This window comes from Tinamus guttatus, unplaced genomic scaffold (genome assembly GCF_059628265.1).
Source record: "Tinamus guttatus ecotype Peru unplaced genomic scaffold, ASM5962826v1 Tinamus_guttatus_pri_ptg000223l, whole genome shotgun sequence".
Taxonomy (NCBI): Eukaryota; Metazoa; Chordata; class Aves; order Tinamiformes; family Tinamidae; genus Tinamus; species Tinamus guttatus.
The window spans coordinates 180,586-201,113 of record NW_028288757.1 but is presented as its reverse complement, the minus strand read 5'-3'; the positions used below and the strand labels follow the sequence as shown (position 1 = coordinate 201,113).

The window sequence follows — 20,528 nt, the reverse complement described above, 5'->3', positions numbered from 1 at the left end:
CCCCGTCCGTCCCTGCCCTCCGGGGCTCTGCGGGAGCCCCTCTCCTGGCACCCCCCGTCCGTCCCTGCCCTCCGGGGCTCTGCGGGAGCCCCCTTTGCGGCTCAGCCCTGCTCTCCCCAGCCGCAGCCGTCAGGCGGCCGCTCTCGGCTGTGCGGCGGGGCCGGCGGCCGAGGGCAGGGGCCTGGCGGGGCGCGGGCAGCCTGGCCCGGCCGCCCCGGCCCGGCGCAGCGGGCGGCTCGTGCCGCTGCTCCCGGCCCCGCGCGCGGCGCCGCCCGCGTCCGCGGCAGGCGGAGCGCAGCATCCCGAGACGCCGTCCCGCGGGGCCCCCCCGCCCCGGGGCAGCCCGCGGCGCCCGCCCGCACCACATATACCTTCTTTGCTGGGGTTCGGGGGCTTGGGCTTCTCCCAGGGCGCCATGGGCTTGTCCTCGTCCTGCCCCTCCAGCAGGGCCTTCTCGCCAGGCAGGTACCAGGTGGAGTTGTGCTCTGCCATCAGGGAGTCCAGGTCGATGGTGCTCATGGCACCCTTGACGCCCTCCGAGCAGCAGCTGCCCAAGTCAGCGTCCCCATTCTGCCCCGCGCACTCCCCCTTTTTGCTCTTCAGCCCCAGGGGCTGGTCTTCCGAGATGCTGAACTGCTGCCGCTGGAGCTGGATCTGCGCCTGCAGGATCTCCAGCGGGTGGATCTCGTCCTGGGCCGAGGTGCTCGTGGGGGTCCGCACCTGCTCCATGCCCGGCGTGCCGGGGTGGGCGCCCGCCGTGCTGCTGAGCCCGTAGCTGTCGGGGGTCGAGGTAGACGTGCTGAGGAGGCCCAGGGCCAGGGGCTTCTGTCCGTTGAGGAGGCCGTGCTCCCCCCGGGGCAGCTTGGGCGAGCCGCCCAGCAGCGGGCTGCGCGTGGGCTTGGAGACGGCGTTGTCAGAGCTGGACGACACCTCGTCCTCGTTGCCGTAGCTGGTGCTGACCTCGTCGGTGAAGTCCACGTGCGGGGAGCCGCCGTCCGACTTGGTCACGCTCTGAATGCCGCTGTCCAGCGAGGACATGAGGTCGGGCTGCTCCGCCAGCAGCAGCTCGCCGCCCTTGCCCCACGATGGCGAGGTCAGTGGCTTGTCGTGCGGGGTGCCCCCGCCGCGCTCGGCGCCCGCAGCCCCCGGCGGCCCTCCCTGCGGCCCTCCCTGCGGTGCCGGCCCCGGCCCCGGGCTGACACCGGCGCCGCCGCCCTCAGCAGCTGAGAACTTGTCGAAGAAGGTGCCGGGGCTGACGTGCCCGCTGTCCCGTTTCCGCCGCCCGCGCCCCCGCCCGCCGCCCGCCTTGCCCTCGCCGCCGCCCGCCGGCTCCAGCGCGAAGCCGGGCGACAGGCTGCTCTCCGCGGGCAGCAGCGGCGCAGGGCCCGCCGCCTTGGCCCCGCCGCCCCCGCCGGCCGCCGGCCCCGCCGGGAAGTAGTCAGGGGCCGCAGGTGGCGCGTCAGGCTCGGCCTGGCTGAGCTTGCGCTTGGCCTCAGCCGGGCTCTTCTTGTTGAAGGTGACGTTGAGGTTGGGGGCACCCAGGCTGGCGATCATGTTCTGGCAGGCGGTGGAGAGCGCGGCCAGGCAGCTCTGCCCGAAGACGTTGTCCTTGGCGGCCGGCTTGCTGAAGGAGCCCAGCGAGAGGGCGCCCAGCTTGCTGGCAGCAGGCCGCGGAGGCGCCGGCGGGGGCGGCGGGAACTCGGGTGGCGGTGGGTAGGCGCCCGGCGAGGCGCTGAGCGCGGGCGCCGCACCATGGGCCGCCGGCTGCCGTGCGGCCGCCGCGAAGGCGAAGCCGGGCTGGGCGGTGAAGTCGGCGGCGGCGCGGCGCTCGGCAGGGGCGCTGGGCAGCGCCACGCCGCCGCCCGGAGACTGCAGCTGCGAGAGGCCGCCCATGGCCGGGGCGAAGGGCGGGTGGACGCCGGGCGAGGGCAGGGCCTGCGCCGGGCCCTCGCCCGCCATGCGCAGCGGCTCGGGCAGCCCCAGGGCCCCGGTGCCCGGCCGGAACAGCACGGCGCCACCGCCGCCCGGCTGCAGGCCCAGCTCGTGCGGGGCGGCCTCGGCCGGCAGCCCCGCAGCCCCCATGCGCCGCGGCAGCAGCTCGCCGGGCGGCGGCGGCCCCGCGAACCAGGCGCTCTCGGGGGCCAGGTGCGGCGCTGGCGCGTCGAAGCCGCGCGCGCCGCTGCCGTCACCGCCGCGGTCGAAGGCGGGCGGGGGCAGCCCGCCGGGCGGCCCCACCTCGCCATGGTGGCCCAGCTGCTGCAGGCTGGGAGGCCGCAGGCGCTGCTGGCTGCGCGACGCCATCTGCTTCATCACCAGGGCCGCGTTCTGGCGCTGCGCCAGGGCCGGGTGCTCGGGGCCACCGTGCGGCAGCGGCCCCCCGAAGGCCTCAGGTGCCGGCGGGGTGAACTCGCCCGGCAGGCCGGCGTAGGCCGTGGGGGAGAGGTGGCTCTCCATGGCGGGGCCGTGCATGCCGCCGGCCCAGGCCGCGCAGCGCTCCGCGCCGGGGTTGCCGGGGAAGTCAAAGCGCGGCCTCTTGGCGACGCTCACGTAGGGGGCATCGAAGTGCTGCAGTCTTTGATTTGGTGGCTGCTGCGGAGGAGGGTGCTGCATATTAAACACGGGGTCGGTGTAGGGATGCATATTCCTGTTCTCCAGCCGGTGAATGGGGTATTCAAACTGTGCGTGCTGGTTCTGCATCATGGGCCCATTGTCCTGCAGGTTGGGGTTGGGAGCGTTGGCCTCGGCCGGCTGTTGCCTAGGGATGGCTGGCGGGCAGGAGCTCTGTCTGGCCAGCAGGCCCGGCTGCGGCGGCGGCTGCTGCATCAGCGGGTGCCTGGCGCTGCTGCCCGGCTCCAGGCCAGCAGGCATCTTCCGTGCCCCCCCGAAGCGCTCGAAGAAGACGCCGTGCTGCTGCGGCGGGTGCGCCTTGGCCACGGCCATGCCCGGTGGCCGCGGCAGGGCGGGCGCCCCCGCGAAGCTGCCGCCCGCCGGCACCTGCCGCCCGCCGCTGCCCCCGCCGTAGTGTGGCAGCTGCTGTCCCTCAGGCTCCGACGGGGAGAAGACAGGCAGCTCGAAGTGCCCGGCGGGGCCCTCGCCGGGGTAATTGTATTCCAGAGGGTCCACGGCGGCCTGCGCAGGCAGCCGCCGCTGCTCCAGGCCGTGGGGCTCGGCGGCGCCGGCGGCGGGCAGCCCGTGGAAGGAGGCGGCGCGGTTGGGGGACTGGTCGAGGGGCAGGCAGGGCGCCGGCACGGCGTGGCTGGAGGCGCCCGCGCTGTGGTGCTGGAAGTCGGGGCGCTGCTGCCCAAAGCCCTCGGCGCCCTGGCTCTCGGCCATGTGCTCGTAGCCGTCGGCGAACGCCGTCTGCCCGCCGTAGCCCAGGAGGCGGCCGCCGTGCACGCAGGAGGCGCCGCCGTCGGGCCCGAAGCCGCCGCCGAAGTGCGGGTGGTGCTGGTGGGGGTGGTGGGCGCCGCCGGGGCCGCCGTGCTGCTGCCCGCCGAAGAAGCCGTGCGCGGGCGGCTGCATGCCGGCGCCGTGCAGCTCGGCGCCGCGGCCCGCGAAGCCGTACGCCTCGCCGGGCAGGCTCATGTTCATGGCCAGCAGCGGCGGCTCGCCCAGCGCGCCCAGCGCCGCGTCCGCGCCCGCCGCGCCGCCGCCGCCGCCGCCGGGGAAGGCCGGCGCCTTGAAGTGCGCGCTCATGCTCAGTCCGGGCTGCCCGAAGCCGCGCTCGCTCTGCGCGCCGCCGCGGCTGCTCAGCTGCGGCTCGAACTGCTCCAGCGCGAACATGCTGCGCGCCTCACAGGGGCATGGCCGCCGCGCGCTCCGTCCGCGCCGCGCCGCGCTCACATCCTGCCGCGCCGCCCCGGCGCCGGGCACCGCTCCGCACCGCTCCGCGCCGCCGCCCGCGCTCACCCGCGCCCGCTCGCCGCTCGCTGGCGCCCGGGAGCCGACGGGGCGGCGCGGCGCCGCTCATGGGCCGCGGGGGCCGGGCGCTGCGCGCCGCATGCCGGGGCTCGCGGGGCGGCGGGGCCGGGGCTCGCAGGGCTCCGCGCCGCTCCCCTCGCGCGCGCCGCCTCGCTCTCAGCCGGCGCTGGCGGAGCAGCAACAAGTTTTGCATTTCAGCGATGAATTTCAGCCATCGGGGCTGCGCCAATGAGCGCCGCGCCGCCCGGGGCGGGGCTCGCCGTTAAGGTGGCTCCGCCGCGCCGCGCCCCGCCCGCCCCCTCGGCGCGGATCGGATCGGATCGGCCCGGCCCGGCCCGGCTCGGCTCGTCTTGGCTCGGCCCGGCCCGGCCCAGCTCAGCGCGGGGCGACCCCGCCGCGGACCCGGTCTTGCCCGCCCGCTGGAGGCGGCGGCTGCTCCTGGCGCGGCCGGGGCCCGACGGGCAGCTCTGGTCCCGAGCGCGCCGCCCCTCCGAGCCCGGCGCAGCGGGAGCCGTCCCGCGCCGAGGCCGAGCCCGGAGAGGTCCGAGCGCAGCCCCCGCGCCCGGGAGCCCCCCCGCCAGGCCCGCGGTTACAGACGCCCGGCGGCACCGGGTGCTGGCAGCTTGCACATGTCAATAGTGTAAAAAATAAAAATGAGAATTACTCCCTCCAAAAAAATGAGATCTATAAATAAGCGGTCGGGAAGTATTTGTATATGGCAGGAGAGTTTTAAAGGGATTTTTTTTTGCAGGATCAGGATGCTGCGCTGTGATTAAATATTGATTTTGTGTAATTAGTTTTCATGTGAACTATCCTCCTTGCTGATGGCTTGGAGATTTCAGAACCGGAGAAGAAATAGAATTGGACGTGGAAATTATTAGTTAGAGCAGCGCCAGGGGGGTGCGCAGAGGCGCCGGGGGCGCCGCGGGGCCGGCACAAAGGAGCGGGGAGCCTCGGCGCTGCGCGGGGCGCTCTCAGGAGGCGCCGCCGGGTTCCCGGAGCGCTGCCGGGCCGCGGGGCTCCAGGGCGGCCGCCCCCCGCTTCGGCCCGGCCCGGCCCGGCTCGGCTCGGCTCGGCCCGGCCCGGCCCGGCGCAGCGGGCGGGCGCCCCCTCTGCGCCTGCGTGCGCGCCGTCGGAGCCGCCTCTTGCGAACGGGCACAGCGCCCCCTGCCGCCCCCGCGCCGCGCTGCGCTCCGGCCGCGCCGCCCGCGGGGCAGCGCCCGCAGCGGGAGCTGGGACCCCCGCGCCCGCCGCCCGGCCCGGCCCGGCCCGGCCCCGCGCCCCTACACGGCAGCGCCGGGGCGGCTGCGCCCCGGGCTCGGCGCTGGCCCCGCTGGCCCTTCAGGGCCTCCTCCGGCCGCCTTTGTTCAGCTGCAGCCGCGCGGAGCCACTGGCTTCGGGCCCGCCGGTTGGGCCCAGCGTTGCTGTGCGCGTCCCGGCAGCAGAGCGAACATGGGGAAACGCAGCCAGGGGTCCGCAGTCCTCCAGGTGCCCAGCTTGGGGCCAGGACTCGGGCCCCATTAGCTGCGAGGGGGCTGCTAGAATCCGTGGAGGGGGAATTTCAGGTGGCTCGTCCATCCACCATGGGCTGCCTGGCACAGGAGATGATTCCCGGCTCTCCCAGAGCCATTCTTTCCACACATCAATGACTCCAATTGACTTTAATGGGAGTTGGACCGCGTCCCAGCTAAGAAACAAGCTCTCGAAGCAAGCAAGGTCTCCGGGTACACTGTGCTTGCAGGGAACGTCCCTTAGTTCCTCATACCTCCAGCTAACCGGGCCATCCGGGTGAGGGGTCTCCTTGCAGAGAGGCGAGGAGCCGTCGGGGTCTGCACCCGCGCGCTGGCCTGCGCCTCGCGGCTCCGTGGAGCTCGCCAGCGCCGGCGCCGGGCCCCGAGCCCTGCGAGAGGAGCAGCAGGGTTCCATGGACACAGGAGCACGAAGCCTCGGGCAGCTTGGTCACGAATGCCGCTGCAGCAGAGGGTTCCCCGCGGCCCAGCGGACACTTTGAGCTGCCACCGCACGAGGAGCCGCAGCTCCCCGCTCCGGAGCAGGGCAGTCCGCAGGGCCGCAGCCCCCGGGCACGCGGGGCGGAAGGCTCCGTCCATCGCGCTGCGGGCCCACGACACCCTTGGCACAACGGGTGGGTTTTTACTTCCAGTCTTGGGGTTTTGGGGGGAACCAGGGAAAGGCATTATTGAAATAGTTATAGCTGCAGGGGATGATTTTCTAAATTAACAATAGTAATTGCTCCTGCCAAATCCAAAGTTTAAGGGATTCATTTATTTTGACTCTGGAGACAATAGCACAATTTTGGGTTTCATATTGCAAGTTCTGAAAACCAAATGGTGGGGTTGATTAAAAAAAATAATAATTCAAACAACATCAATTCATCAGACTTGAATTCAGCCCTTTCCATGGTGCCAGTTTAACTTGCACTGAGAAAAGTTGCTGCTCAGCAAAAAAAAAAAAAAACCTTTTTTAACGAAGTGAATGCATCATACATAAAACATCATGAACCATACAATTAGTAAGCAAATGTAAGAGTTCAGCTCAGTTCATAATTATTCAGCAAACCTATTCAGAATTATTTTTCTCCCTGCAGCAATCAACTGTGTGGGCTCATTACCACCGAGAATCTAACGAAGAAACCACCACATAAAATGCACAAAACCAGCCCATATGCTAGAAAAACTTCAGCCTGGATAGCCATTAGCAAGAAACCTTTTAAACTGTTCCATCAAGCAAAACCACATCTTGTTTCTCCGCGGTGTTTATACCCCAGCTCTATAAAGATGCCATTTCATTAATATGTCAGGTCTCAGGTATATAAATTTTAGCTACTAAATAACCTCCACGGTGCCGGGTAGAGCGGCCACGTGGAACGACGCGGGGGAGCGTTTGGTCGCTGCCGCACGTCGGGGCCGTGAGCCCGGCCCGAGCGCCCGGCCGCGCGGCGGCGCCGGGGCAGGAACCGGGACCGGAGCCGGGGCAGGAGCCGGGGCAGGAGCCGGGGCAGGAGCTGGAGCCTGGGCAGGAGCCGGGGCTGGAGCCGGGGCAGGAATCGGGGCAGGAACCGGGGCAGGAGCCGGAGCCGGGGCAGGAGCCGGGGCAGGAGCCGTGTTTCTGCCTGGAGCACTTAGGGGAAGTGCTGCGTCTCCTGCACCCCAAAAGGACAGTGAATCTCATGACTATTACATAATTATATTTTATATATATATATATATATATATATATATATATATATGAGATAAAAGAGTCGACTAAAACAGTTCCAATCATTTTCAGCAAAGATCTGCAAAGGTTTCAGTGCTTATCCCTTAACAAAGCTTTTGTCATTTGTTTCTCCTGCAAAATTCATTGTTTACTTTAGCTTTTTACATCTCTATAGCCTTCAGTTGTGCATTTTTTCCTCTTCTTTCTCTCAGATAGCCCAGTATGGATCATCATGTTTTCACAATATTGCTGTATTTTTCTACTGAAGTAACCTTTAAATTTACAAACAGCTTTTTTTTTTTTTTCCATCAATTAAGTACAAACTGGGCCCCATTCATGTCACATGGATGTAAAAGTATAAATCTTTGTATCAATCAGGTGTGAATGTGTAAACTTTAAGCCATATGGGACATTGTATGTACTAAACACATTTCATTTTTCACAATTTAGAGCACTAAAAAATAGGAAATTAATATGACTAAATTAATACAACATTGACATTGTACAGGTTAGTCTTAAAAATGCAGGGAAATGCTAAAGCAACATTAAACCATCCCATCAACAATAATTGGACCACAATATCCTCCTGGGGCATTGTTTTCCACTTCCTATCTCCTAAATATACACCTTGAAATTACACATTTGATTGTGGTGGGAGAGAGAAAAGAGAAATTAGATCATATGTACAACACAGAAGAGTTAGTTCGGTTGCAGGAGCTGTACAAGTTTTATATTCCGCAATAAAACTCAGAAAAATATAAAGAAAACCAGTGCCTTTCTTTCCAACTCCTCAGTACTTAGCCCTGCTCAGTATTGCTGCAGGTTTGGTGGGGCAGGAGCGACCTGGAGCAGCTGGGAAGCCCAGCGCGCTGTGCGCAGCGTCCAGCATCGCAGAGGACTCGCTCCGGGTCGCCCCAGGCCGGGCACCGCGGCGGGAGCGCTCGGGAGGCGCCGCGGGCGGACGCCCCGCTCCCGGCGGCGCCCCCAGCGCTGCCCCCCGCGCTGCCCCCCGCGCTGCCCCCCGCGCTGCCCCCACTGCCCCCCGCGCTGCCCCCCCTGCTGCCCCCCGCGCTGCCCCCCGCGCTGCCCCCACTGCCCCCCGCGCTGCCCCCCCTGCTGCCCCCCGCGCTGCCCCCAGCGCTGCCCCCCGCGCTGCCCCCCGCGCTGTCCCCCGTGCTGCCCCCCATGCTGCCCCCCGCGCTGTCCCTGCTGCCCCCCGCGCTGCCCCCCGCGCTGCCCCCCACGCTGCCCCCCGCGCTGCCCCCCGTGCTGCCCCCGCTGCCCCCCCCGCTGCCCCGCGCTGCCCCCCGCGCTGCCCCGCGGTTATCCGCATCCCGCGGGGGTTGCTCCGCCGAGCAATGCTTGGCGCGGCCGGCCCGGCCTCCCCCGGCTCTGCTGGGCACGAACCAGGGCGCCTGCCCCCTGCCACGGCGCGAAGGGTTAAAATCCTCCTGCCATCCACGGCCCCTGCCTTCCCAAGGGCACAGGCCCCTCAGCATCTCGCTACAAAGGGCCTGATTTAATCCCGCTTGCAGACGACTCACATTGTGCTCACAGACTTCTAGCAATGTCAGGCTATCAGGTTTCCAACTCATATCCAAGGCGCAGGCCAAGCAGAGACCGGGAACAAAGACTTCTTTGTTCCCCAAAAAAGCCCTGAAGATATTAACAGTGCAGTGGAGTTCAAACTATTAAATGATTCAAATATTATTTAATGAATACATTTGAAATGAGGTCTTACAACCCAGCACACTTTTTAGATCATCATTTACAGAAATCCGCCTCTTCGTTTACTTCTTTACAAAGTTGCTGCTTTCAGGTTTTAATTATAGCCATTTTGCTCCCAGGCTGTTTCAAGGACTTCACTCCTTGGCGTAGTTCAGTACTTCTTACTCTACCGGTTAGTTGGTGACTCCCGCATCTTGCCGAAGCCTTTTCAACAACATTCCCCTCATCTACCTTGAACTGTGCTCGATAGCCATAAGAAGCAAAGAAAATAGCAAGCCCATTGCGAAAGAAGTAACAGCTACTATTCCAGACAGTGCTAAAACAAAGTCTTTAAATGAGGGAAATTGATAAACTCATGCATCAAGATTTTAACTGGGGCTGAGAGGAGCACTCTAAAGTTAAGTTTAATTAATACTTTGGATTTCTTGTTCAGATCTTGGATGTAAGATGCAAAGTCATGTAATTACGAAGAGGGAAATTAAAGAAAAACTAGGTGGATGGTTTTCTGGAAAACAAAATGTATCCAACCTGATGAAATAAAGTTTTAAAATAAAATGCATTTCATTGTGGCTATAGCAACAAGAAATCCAAGGCTACTGTGAAGCACAGAAGGAAGGTACTGAAGGGTAACACTAGTCCATCTAGGATTGCTCAGATGCAGGTTTAGATTCAAGCTGTGAAACGATAGAGCATATCTAGGAAAAATGAGTAAAAGAAAACTGAGAATGTAAATATCAGAAATAAGGTATGGGTCAGTCACAGAACTATTTCCAGATTCTGCCAGTAGAGCACATCACAAAACGTAAAATCCATACTCTTTGCATTAGCAAATTATACTATTACCTATTGACTATCCTTTATGCATTGAAATAGCCCCTTTAGGTGCATCTACACAGAGGGAAGAGGAGGAAAGCCAGAACCGTAATCCACTATTCAAAAGAGGTAGTAAGTGATACCAGATCATATTTGTTCTAGGACTGACATGATTTCATTCAGGTCTAATGGGAAGTCCAATTTGTCCTCATGTAGACGATACCTCAGATGGAAGTAATTGAAAATACACCTCTAGAAACACTGAATTATTGCAAGTGCAGGAACTTTGTGCCAGAAACTTGGCACGGTTTGCTCAATGAGTTCTGTCTGCAGAGGAGGTTCTGCAAAGCAGCAGGGCCACGATGCCCTCAGTGCTTCCGCGCGCCCCATGGCAGGGTGCACACACGTCTCCAGGTGGATAGTTTCAATTTCATTATCTGCCATGCTCAGAGCTGAGACATCCCCTGTTCTTATCTAAAGGAATGGTCTTCTTACTTTGCTAAGTTCCTTTAAAATTATTCATTTCTAACATAAATATGAATAAGGATGAGTCAAACCTTGCAGAGCAACACTACGGTCTTCTCAATTAGTTACTGCTGATTAAAATTCATTTTCCATCTAAATTCTAGCAAGATGAAAGTCATTAATAAACAAAAATTCAAAACTACAAAGAAAATATATTTTCTGATGTCTTAAGGCAGTATTGAATTTCATGTGTTGAATAAAAGTTACAGGTATGGCTCCAAGCTTGAAACTTTGCTGTCAAAACAGGGCAACAGGTAGCTATCATTGCCACTATGTTTTACTGTTGCTTATGCAGAAGTTTTATGCTTACTGATAGGAGTTTGGCAAAAATAAATGAGCACATGGTGGGGAAAAAATAGCTTTAAAATAATTCTATTATAGTTTCTAAGAACAAAGACTCCTGGGAAAAATGGTATTGCTACAAAGTGTGAAAAAATAGAAAATGACAGATTTCTGTCAGAAAAAAATACCAAAAAGCTGTACCCATAGTCTTTCTATGGCTCATTTGATCACAATAGCCAAACAAATAGATTCTTACTTCATCTTCCACAGGAGTTATGGATATAACTAAAGAGTTCACCTTGGCAGACGTGCAGGTGCCCCATGACAGTGGTGAAGGCGGCGGAGCCCGGCTCTCCCCAGCACTGCGAAGGCACGAGGGGCGACGGCAGAGGTTGACGGGAGGGGAATTCCGACAGGCACAAGGAGAAGCTCCTTTGCCGGGCAGGTGTCTGCCGGGGCCTGGAATCGCCGTCCTCGGGAGACGTCCTCCCCCGGACCCCGGACACGGCTCCACCGCAGCCCATCCCGCTCCAGAGCTGGTCGTGCCTCGAGACGGGTCGACCTGCAGGCCCCAGCCGGGCTGCTGCCTCGGGAACGCTGCGCGCCTGCAACAGCTTCATGAACTGCCAACATATTAGCTCTTTTTTCACGTGGGAAAATAATGACTTGTTTGCGATGAGAATGTTTTTCTCTGTGGCCAGTGGTAGCTCAGATGTGCAGAAACACCCAAATGTTTATGACAGTCGTTTGCTACTGCACAGTTGAAAAATGAATAATCCATTACTCCCTGACTATTTTCAAGCACAGATTACCCCGAGACATCACTGAGGCTGGATAGGAATATTTTAAAACAGAACAGGGTGTCTTGAACTTTCACAATGTATCATCATTTGCTAAAGCTAATGTTAACTTTGGGAGACACCATTATCTGCAAATTAATGGAAAGTGGAAATAAATGTCTGCTATAGCTAATTGCCCGCGCATATATTGCATAATAGAGCAAAAGTTGCTACAGATAAGACATTATTTGAATTTGAAAACTGCATAAGAGAACGCTCAGTTATTTTTCCTCATCTGGCAGAAGCCTCAGAATTACAGACCATACTTCATTTTGTCAGCCCTGCCTGTTTGGAAATGCTGGAGTCTCTCCCCATGAGATAGTTGTTTCTGAATCCTAGAGCTGAAAGGGGTTTTAAATGTTTTCTAGCAATTAGAAGTTCTTCTGCACATTGAGCTAGTATTTCCTGGTTACAATTTAAATGCTTCAGAGATAAGACGACACTTTAATTGACTGAATGCTATTTATATTTCTTTCCTATTGTGCTAGAAGTTTACGACACAGTCTTAAAATTAGAACAGTCTGACTCGTGCATGTGCTGACTTTTGATAGAAACACCCACATTGGGGGGAAGTTACAGCAAAACTCATGGCAGATGCTCTAGTCATTAATGCAACTTAGCTAAAAACACATGAAGGCAAAGCAGAAAAATGGCAGGAAATTTACAGAGGGGTCTATATTAGGTCTATATTAGCTTTTGTGTACCTTATTCTCATAATTCTGTGTCAATGAATAAATTTCACTCTATTTTTACCACTCTTAAAAAAACAAATAGAGAAAAAGAAATAAAAAAGCTTATTGATTTGTATGAGGTCTACTGAATCCTGCAACACCCAAAAAAAGTGTGTCATATATGACTGCTTTAGCAGTCGTGTTAGGAAATGGTCTGATATTTAGCTTTAAATCCTATTCTTTCAATCACTGAAAACTCCTGGAATATATGTCCATTGACACCTCAAATGCAGCCACCAAAATCGTACTTCTTTACACAAGCAGAGTTACATAAATTGATGAAATTGGATAAATATTGATTCCACTAGCAAGAGCTTCAAATTAAAGACAAATTACTGCCACAAAGTTTTAGCAACCAAGATAAAAAAATTACTGAAAAAAGAAAAAAAAAAAAAGCCTACACCAGGTTCAGCGCCCAGGGCTGACTGAGATTTTTATCCAGCATAAAATGAAGCCCCTGTGGGATGCTTTATTTTTTACAAGGGCGGGCACCTCTGTACCGAGGAGCATTAAAGCAGATAAATAACGAAGGGAGGGGGATCCCATGAGCGCCGCGCACAGGGGCTTCCCCCGGGCCAAGGGCCAAGGGCGGCGGGCGGCAGCGCCGGCGCGGGGCCTTCGCGGCCCTCGGGGAGCGCGGCCGGCGCGGGGCCGCCCGGCGCGGGGCCCTCCGCAGGAAACCAGGCCCCGACGGGGTTTTCTGGGCCTCGGGCAGCGACCCAAGCGGCTACAGCAGCCCCGTCTCACCTGCCGCGGGCGCCCTCCCTCACACCATCATCCCAGCACGTGGCTGCGTCCTCAGGAGGCGCCGGCCACCCGCTCGGCCACCCTCGGGACAGCTCGACGAGGCTCCCGGCGCGGCGCCCCTCACGACACGGAGGCCCCGCAGGCCCCGCTCCCAACACGGCGCCCCGGGTCACTGTGCCCCGGCTCCTGGCGCCCGGCCTCAGCTCTGGCTGCTCTCCAACAAGGAACCATGTGGGGAAAAATGAGCGCGAGGAAACGCGGGGGGCAGTGCAGGGGTGCCGGGCACGGGGCGGCCTGCCTGCCGCTTCACCGGGGCCGGACGCCTGGGCCGGCAGCGGCGCGAGGCCTCGCGCGCCACGGCCATGGGCACGAGCCGGCACCGCGCAGCGCGGGACGCCCGGCCCCGGCCCGCAGCGTCGGGGGGTCCCCACTGCGTTTCCACGTCCACAGGAACCATCCGACCTGGGGCCTCTCCTGTGCCGAGGAGAAACGTCTGCGTGGCCTGAGCAGAGAGCTCACCAACGCCAAAATCAGCGTACGGGAGGGATTTATTAAATAAACAAATACGTAATAGTCTGAATGCTCATCATTTGCAAATAAATCTGTTACTGAACCACCTAAAAAAACTGGAAAAGACTCTTTCCTTTTCTTTAATTAACAAGATCTAATTTAATTAAGCACTATGTTTTTTTTTCCCCTGCCTCCTCAGGTGTATCTGTGTTTATTTTAAAGTACAAGCAATTAGCAGGCGTCCCATCCTCATTAACACAGGTTACAGATGCCTTTCAAGAGGCTGCCAAGCTCCCAGCGAGGAAGACGCTACGCTGATGTTTTCATGGCGATCAGAGGGGTGTCCTCATTTTCACGTAATCTACTGCTCCAGCTGTAACACCTTAGTACTTCAAAACACAGGCTGGGGGAGAGATTTACTAAGGACCCGGGGGACCAAGATTGAGCCCAAGTTGCACGTATCAGTATTTGGTGCAAGAAATAATTTTATTCTTTAATGCTGCTGTGACAAAGCCTGATTTAAAGCAGTTTGGCTATAACGCAACACTTCTCACTGTAGAGGTTCGAGATGGGCAGGAAACACAACAAGAGCAAAACCCTGGTGCAGAGGCACCACCACCTCCCCAGCGCATCTGCTTCTCCGCAGCAGATTTTACCGGCCGGCAGAGGAAACGGCAGACTCGCCGGGGCTGCAGCTGTGCTAACGCCGATAATGGTGTGGTTACAAAAACAAGAAGCAAGGGACACTCGTAACAGCGGAGGAGGACAGGAAAGGGGCATTATACCTGCAGAAGAGAGAACACATCAAAACGACAGAAAAGGGAGGACTCTTCAGAAACCACATGCACATTGTGAACTAAGTTAAGCACAGGCATTTGTTTTTTCTTAAGAAAAGTTGCCCTAACAACTGGTACTGGCAGATATTGGCACACAACATGGCCAAAGCAGACACAATGCAAGGAAGCAGCGTGCTTCACTCAAATGTTGCACCTGCAGCTCTGACTTGAGAGCCTCTGGTGCAAAGCATGCAAAGGGTCCTGACCCAAGCACGTTTTGCAGTGCCTTTTTGAGCTTCTTCTCCTCAATTAATGGTCACAGTAGAAGGCATTCGGCTTTCACACTGCCAGCTCAGCCATGTGCCACTATATTGCCACTACAGGTATCTGAATGCTTCCTGACAGCATTGTCTGTGGCCACTTGAGGAGAGCTGTCAAAACAACCTGGAAAAACTGAGCCAAACCTCAGAATTTTATTAAAGGCATTAATATTCATACACTGCAGAATGGATTGGGAAGATCAAATAAGAGCTTTTAGGACCCTGACCACCAATAAGCCGTGGCACAAAAAGCAATTTTAACATTACCTGACTTCCCAACATGCCACCAGAATTCAAACCCGCTCGCCCCTGTTCTGAGACGAACACCAGCCGCACAAGTAAAGGTGTTTCCAGTGAAACTAACATGGCCTTTTTATTTTTAATGCTCAATTACTTTTGACCGAGCAATTATGATTTAGAGACACACAGAAATGTCAACTGCTCTAACCACAAATCAGCCACACATTCTTCTTCCCTGCCAGAGGCTCTGCAGAGCATCCCCGAAATAAACCCGGAGCAGCGGAGTCTGCGGGAGCGGAGGGGGCGGCCGCGCCGCGGGTGCAGATCCGCACACGCTCCCGGCTCCTGCTTCCCGGCAGCGGGAGCCGCCTTGGCTGGGGCATCGGGACGGGCCCGTCCTGGCATCGCCCCTCGCGTGCCGGGGGGAGCCGAGGCCGGAACGCGCTCGACATCGCCAGCCAGGGATGCAGCACCCCGGGCGAGCTCGGGACGCGGCAGGTCACCGAGCACCGAAAGCAGCTCCCCGCGCTCCAGCCCTTGACATCCATGTCCCAAGGGGACGAGGAGCGTCGGAGGAGCTTGGTGTCAGCTAAGGCGCTGCTCTGCTGTCCCGGGCTGCTGCAGCGTCTCTCCAAGCACACGCACACGCTCACGCTGCCAGGCGAGGACGACGGCGCCGGGTTTAACGCACAGCGCAGCAAGCGCGCTCGAGACGGGGGGGACTGCAGCTGCGGCGCCGTTTGGGCACCAGCGACTGCAGCCCACCCGGTGCACGACCGCAGCGGAGCCGCTGCTGCCTGCGTGGATGCTGGAGCCGCCTGTCTCCTGAAGGGAGCAGGGCTCCTTCCCGCACCGCCTCGGCAGCAGCCACGTGGCGCAGCCTCGCGCCGAGCTCCCCGCGGGCACCGGCACCGCCACCCGCTCCGCGGTTGCAGCGCCGCGTCCCGCAGGGCGCTCGAGCGCTCCTCAGGCTTCACCCACCAGCCAGCGTCTCCCCGCCTAACTCGGGGCAAAACCGCGTCCCCCTTTGGACGCCTTCGCACACGGGGAGCGGCGGGGCGCCACCGCCACCCAGCGCCCGCAGAGCCGCGTGCCTGCCAACAGGCCGCGAGCTGCTCGCAGGTTACAGAGCTGGGGTATTCTGCTTGCCAAGCCTAATGATACTTTTTCAATATTTAGAGTGAAGCGCTTATTTACTCCAGCTCTTCACGGGGAGGTCACAATGTTAAAATCCGTCTGTCAGGCATGGTTAAAAATAAAGCAGGAATAAGGCCTCAAGGCAGCGCTGTTCAGTAGCTCGGGAGCTTGAAGGATGCAATGCAAAGAGAAGGAAGCTCTTGTACATCACTGCTAGACCCAAAATAGCTTTATCTCCCCATTCAGCACACAATGCACTTCCCGACGCGCATGTGTCACCGTGCCAGCCTGCGGGAGGTTACGAGTTCAGCTGCTACAAACACCAAGGTTTTGTGCGACAGAAGCAATATTAATCCTCTTCCTTTGCTGGTGGATGTTGGCAGATAACAGCAGCGCTCTGAGATGCTAGAACTGCAAATCCACCAATAACCTGGAAAACAGAGGCTGCACACAGCAAGATAACACTTTGGGCCGATGCTATCCGCAGCTGCAGGGGCCGCCCGGAGCCGGCCGCACTGCGGGTCGAAGCTCCCCCTCCGCCTGCGGCCAGCCCGGCACCTCGGACGCTCACCCGGCACCGCCAGGTTCTCGGCATCTCGGCCACGAGCCGCCACCGCCCCTACCAAACGCTGCTGTCCTGAACGGGCCGCTGAACAGGCACTTTACACACAGCACGGTCCTGTGCTGTCTGGAGCAAATACGAAGAATTATGAGATCCAAGTTGCTTTTTCATGGGCATTTGCTAACAGCTTGTTATTTCCTGCCAGCAAGCTCAGGGAACACAAAAGGTTTTAGAAGAATTAACTAATATTTAGAGAAACCCTATTAAGAACTCCAGGGAAGCTGCTGTGGCCCAGTGGGCAGTGCCTGGATGCTCTTCAGTGTCGCAACCTCCCGCTCCGAAGCAGCCGTTTGCCTTGAGGAGCTCTAGGAAAACAACGGGCATGAAAACACCCTTTGCTGCTCTTATTTGCCCTCCCCCTCATACGGGGGGCAGTTTCCCTGGACGGTCAGAGGTTGCCAGAACAACTGCATTTCAGTGAGTGATGAAACAACCCTGATTAAGTCACCGGAGAGATTTCTACCCTCACTGCAAACTCATGGTCTCTGCAAAACTGGGAGGCACAAATGATCCTCTCAAGTTGCAGAAAACGACCACATTCATGTCTCTCCTGACTTCAAAGATACCTGTTGCTGGGACAGAGCTAACACTAGATTAAAATGAGCAAAGAGGTCCAGGAAAGCAGGTGAACACATGCAATGAAAAGACTGACTTATTCTTGGAAAAGCAGATTGTACCATAAACCCTGAAGGTCAACAACGCTTTGTCACTGTGCTGAGCAAGCCCCACAAAGGGAGAGAACAGCCACGCTCACCTACTTCTGGCTTCTTCCCTTCCCAAACGTCAACATTTCCAGCGCTCTGCACCGCACTGCTGCCTGTCCACCCCAGCGCCCTTTCCCATGTCCCTGGCTATTGTGTGAGTACATTAAATGTGCCTATTTATACATTTTTGCGTGGTCTAGTGCTATAAGAGATAAAACTGAGTTGAACAGCTATTAATAGATACTTTGCTAAGTTATATTTAGTCCTTTTAGCTTGTTTTCTTTTTCTCCCTTGCTGCCAAAATTAACACAAAGCTAACGGATGATTCTTGAAAGCATCTATAGCTGCTCAAAGACAGCATCGCTGTTTGAAGAGACTGAAAATGTTACTTAACGCAAACAGATGAGTAGATAATGAGCAAAAGAACTAAGACCTTTCCCAAACTCTCAAGATTTCAGCTATATTGAAGCAAAAAATGCCAGAGGGCAGCACTGTGGTACCCAGCCTGCCACATTCCCTCTCTACAGGAGAAGATCCAGCTGAGTCTTTTGGGATTCTTTCTCTGGCTGTTGTTTTCAGTAACCCCATTGCCACGTTTCCTTCTGCCTGACGGGCTCCACACAGCTTCTTCCACAGCGGCTCAACGCAATCGCCTCTGAAGGCTTTTCTAGAACACACTGCGAGGAGAACCGCGCTGAAGGCGCCGCCGGTGGCGCGGGCCCTGCTCGGGCGCCCCTCCGCGCTCCCCTCGGCACGCGCCTCCCTCTCCGCTTTGCCGCCTGCGTCTCCGAGCAGCAGAACCTGCTGTCGCTGGTGACGGCCGCCATGCCCCACGGGGCAGCAGCGGTGCCGCGGCTCGGGGACGTGGCCCTTGGGCACCGCGGCCTCGTGGCGCAGAGCCAAGGACGTGGCTGCAGGTTCGCTCGGCCTAGGGCCTCCAGCTGGTACCTGGGATCCTTCCAGAGCTGCCGTCGTGCCAGCCCTGGGGTCCGGGCCCGGCTTACCTGCAGCTGGCAGCTTTGCAAGGACACATGGAAAACCAGACCTCAGCCCTCCTGCCGGGGGCTCGGCTGCACCAAGGCATGGCCTGGCTGAAACACCAGAGCCCAGCACTCACCACGAGCCGGAATCTGATGGGAACACGAGCTCGGTTCTCAGCGCCTTGCTTTTCGGTCGGCTTCAGCAGCCACCGCAGCCGCGAAGCATCGACATCAGACCAAGTGAGCGAGCACTGGACGCCGGCTGCTCCCGGGGACACCGTGCCCGGCCTCGAGGCCGGCCGCAAACGAACGGTCGGGGGGAGCGGTGCCAGGTCACGCCATGGCAAAAGCCACACCGCTTGCCAGCTAGAATGAGGACGACAAGTGACACTGCGCTGCCAGCTGAGCTGGCCCTGAGCCCCGCAGGTCTCGCTGGAGGCCGGGACAGACCTGGCGCCCGTCCTGCCCACGTTCACCCACGCGGGGGTGAGAGCTGGTAGCAGGTTCCCTTCTCGGAGGAATCATTTTAAGACTGACCTTGGGAAAAGGGGAAAGGAGACGGGCTCAGTGTGACCTCAGGAAAATGCTAGAGTGAAAAAAAACACCAGTATACGCCAAATCTTCAAACACAAATCCCAACAGATTTTCTTCTGCTATTTCCCAGTCCACACACTAAAATATAAAAAGAAAAACCATTCTCCTTTACTTTCAACAATGAAAAAAAAAATCCTCTGAAATAACAAACAAATTCCTTGCAGGTCCCTTGCAGAGCACACTCCTATGTGCAACCAAGTGATGTATTTAAAAGGTTACTGCTGGAATATGGTTCACAGCAGTCTATAGCAGTGAATAAATATCACGTTTACATATCCATTATATCAGAACTATGTTGCACTGCCATTACTTCATGTTGGTTTGCCATCTGGAAGCTAAACAAGCTGTGTAGTAAAAAGAGAGAATTCAATTTTGCATTTACCAAAATGAGCCATACGAGTTTCAATTTATAGCTGACGCGTGCACAGCCTGAGCAGGCAGGAATCCGTCCGCAAGGAGGGAGCAGCTCACCCTGCCCGCGCCGCCCGGCGCAGAGCCCCTTCGAGAAGGGCTTTCCGCAGCGACGCCACCCACGAACTAGGACCAGCTACAAACACTTCTGAGCAGCTCGTGCCACCTCCCACGGCAGCCCCTTGCGCAGAGCGGAATAGCAAAGGCCCGAGCGTGGCTGTGCTCACCTTGTTCTATAAACCATTTTTATGCTGCCATCAGGCTGGTGTATCACTTCTAATATTGTTTATCCGACAGCACCTTGAGAAAGCAACACTTTCTTCCTCTGAACTCGCTACCAAGTAGAAACGGTGCGGACCTCGCTGTCCCCAAAACCGGCTCCGAGTGGCCGGGGCTGTTGAAGCCGGGTCGGGCTCGCGCGGCCGAAGCGCAGGGGCTGGCGGGGCCGCTCATCTTTACAGATCAGTAACATTCCCTGAACCCAAGCCCCTTCCATCTCTTCCCAGGACTCTCGTCTCAGAGGACAGGGGCTGTAGTCCGCGCTGGGAAGCTCCTGCTCCTCACTGCGAGGCCAGCAAACGCCCCAGGGGCTGCACCTCGCCCCCGAAGCCAGCGCTGACAGGGAAGGAACACGGACCCGTTGACACGACAGCACTTGGTCAAACGCTGCTGCTGCTGCCCTGGGCTCGCAACCTCCCCCGGGCAGGCCCGGAGCAGCGTCTGCGACGCAGAGGCGGCCATGGGGGTCCCTTTGCAGCCCGCTCGCCAGGCAGGTGAGGGCGAGGAAACACGGACACGACGGCAGGGCCCGGGTGCCACCACCCGCGCGAGCGCCTCTCGGAGCTGCCCCCGCGCCGCTCCTCCCTGCTCCACATTCACCGCTGGCTGTTGGTTGCTGCTGTACCCTTCCCACCGTAACACACAGTCTTCTTGGGACTTTATGATTTTTAGGGTATTCTCTTAACTCTCAGTAGCTAACAAAACAGTCTAGTGAAACCTATTTGCAGCTGTCACTTGCTTTGCTGCATTTCTAAATCACTTCTTCAGAAGGCTGTTCTGAAGCTCTGCGACTAAATCTGTAAGTGCCCGACCTCTCCCTGCACCCCAAACTCACTCATTCTGTAGTCATACAGTCTTACCCCAACCTCGGACATCCTTTCCACGAGGCCTGCAATGGTACGTGCCCGGTATTCCGGAGGCAGTGCCGCTCGCCGCCGCGCTCCGAGGAGGCCACGCTGCTGGAGAGCAGCCTCTGCGCCGGCCGCTGCCTCCCGCGTCTCCATCTCCCAAGGGCACCTGCTGCGTCTCCTCCTCCAAACCAGACACAAATTCTCCACCCCATCGGCCCTGCTCCTTTCCTGGCACAGACAAGATGCAGAATTAGCAGCAGCTGTAACACATGAAGACAGCCACAGACCAACCAGAGAGCCAC

General features: G+C 58.2%; 1 protein-coding gene across 1 annotated transcript in view; it reads right to left on the bottom strand.

Annotated features, from left to right (window-relative positions):
* Positions 1–3,810, bottom strand: part of MN1 (MN1 proto-oncogene, transcriptional regulator) — a 32,326-nt gene extending 28,516 nt beyond the window's left edge. The window contains exon 1 of the mRNA XM_088525042.1: positions 372–3,810. Within this exon, the coding sequence (XP_088381168.1) occupies positions 372–3,783 (3,412 nt within the window). The 5' untranslated portion in view covers positions 3,784–3,810. The remainder of the gene's footprint in view (positions 1–371) is intronic.
* Between the last annotated feature and the right edge of the window lie 16,718 nt (positions 3,811–20,528).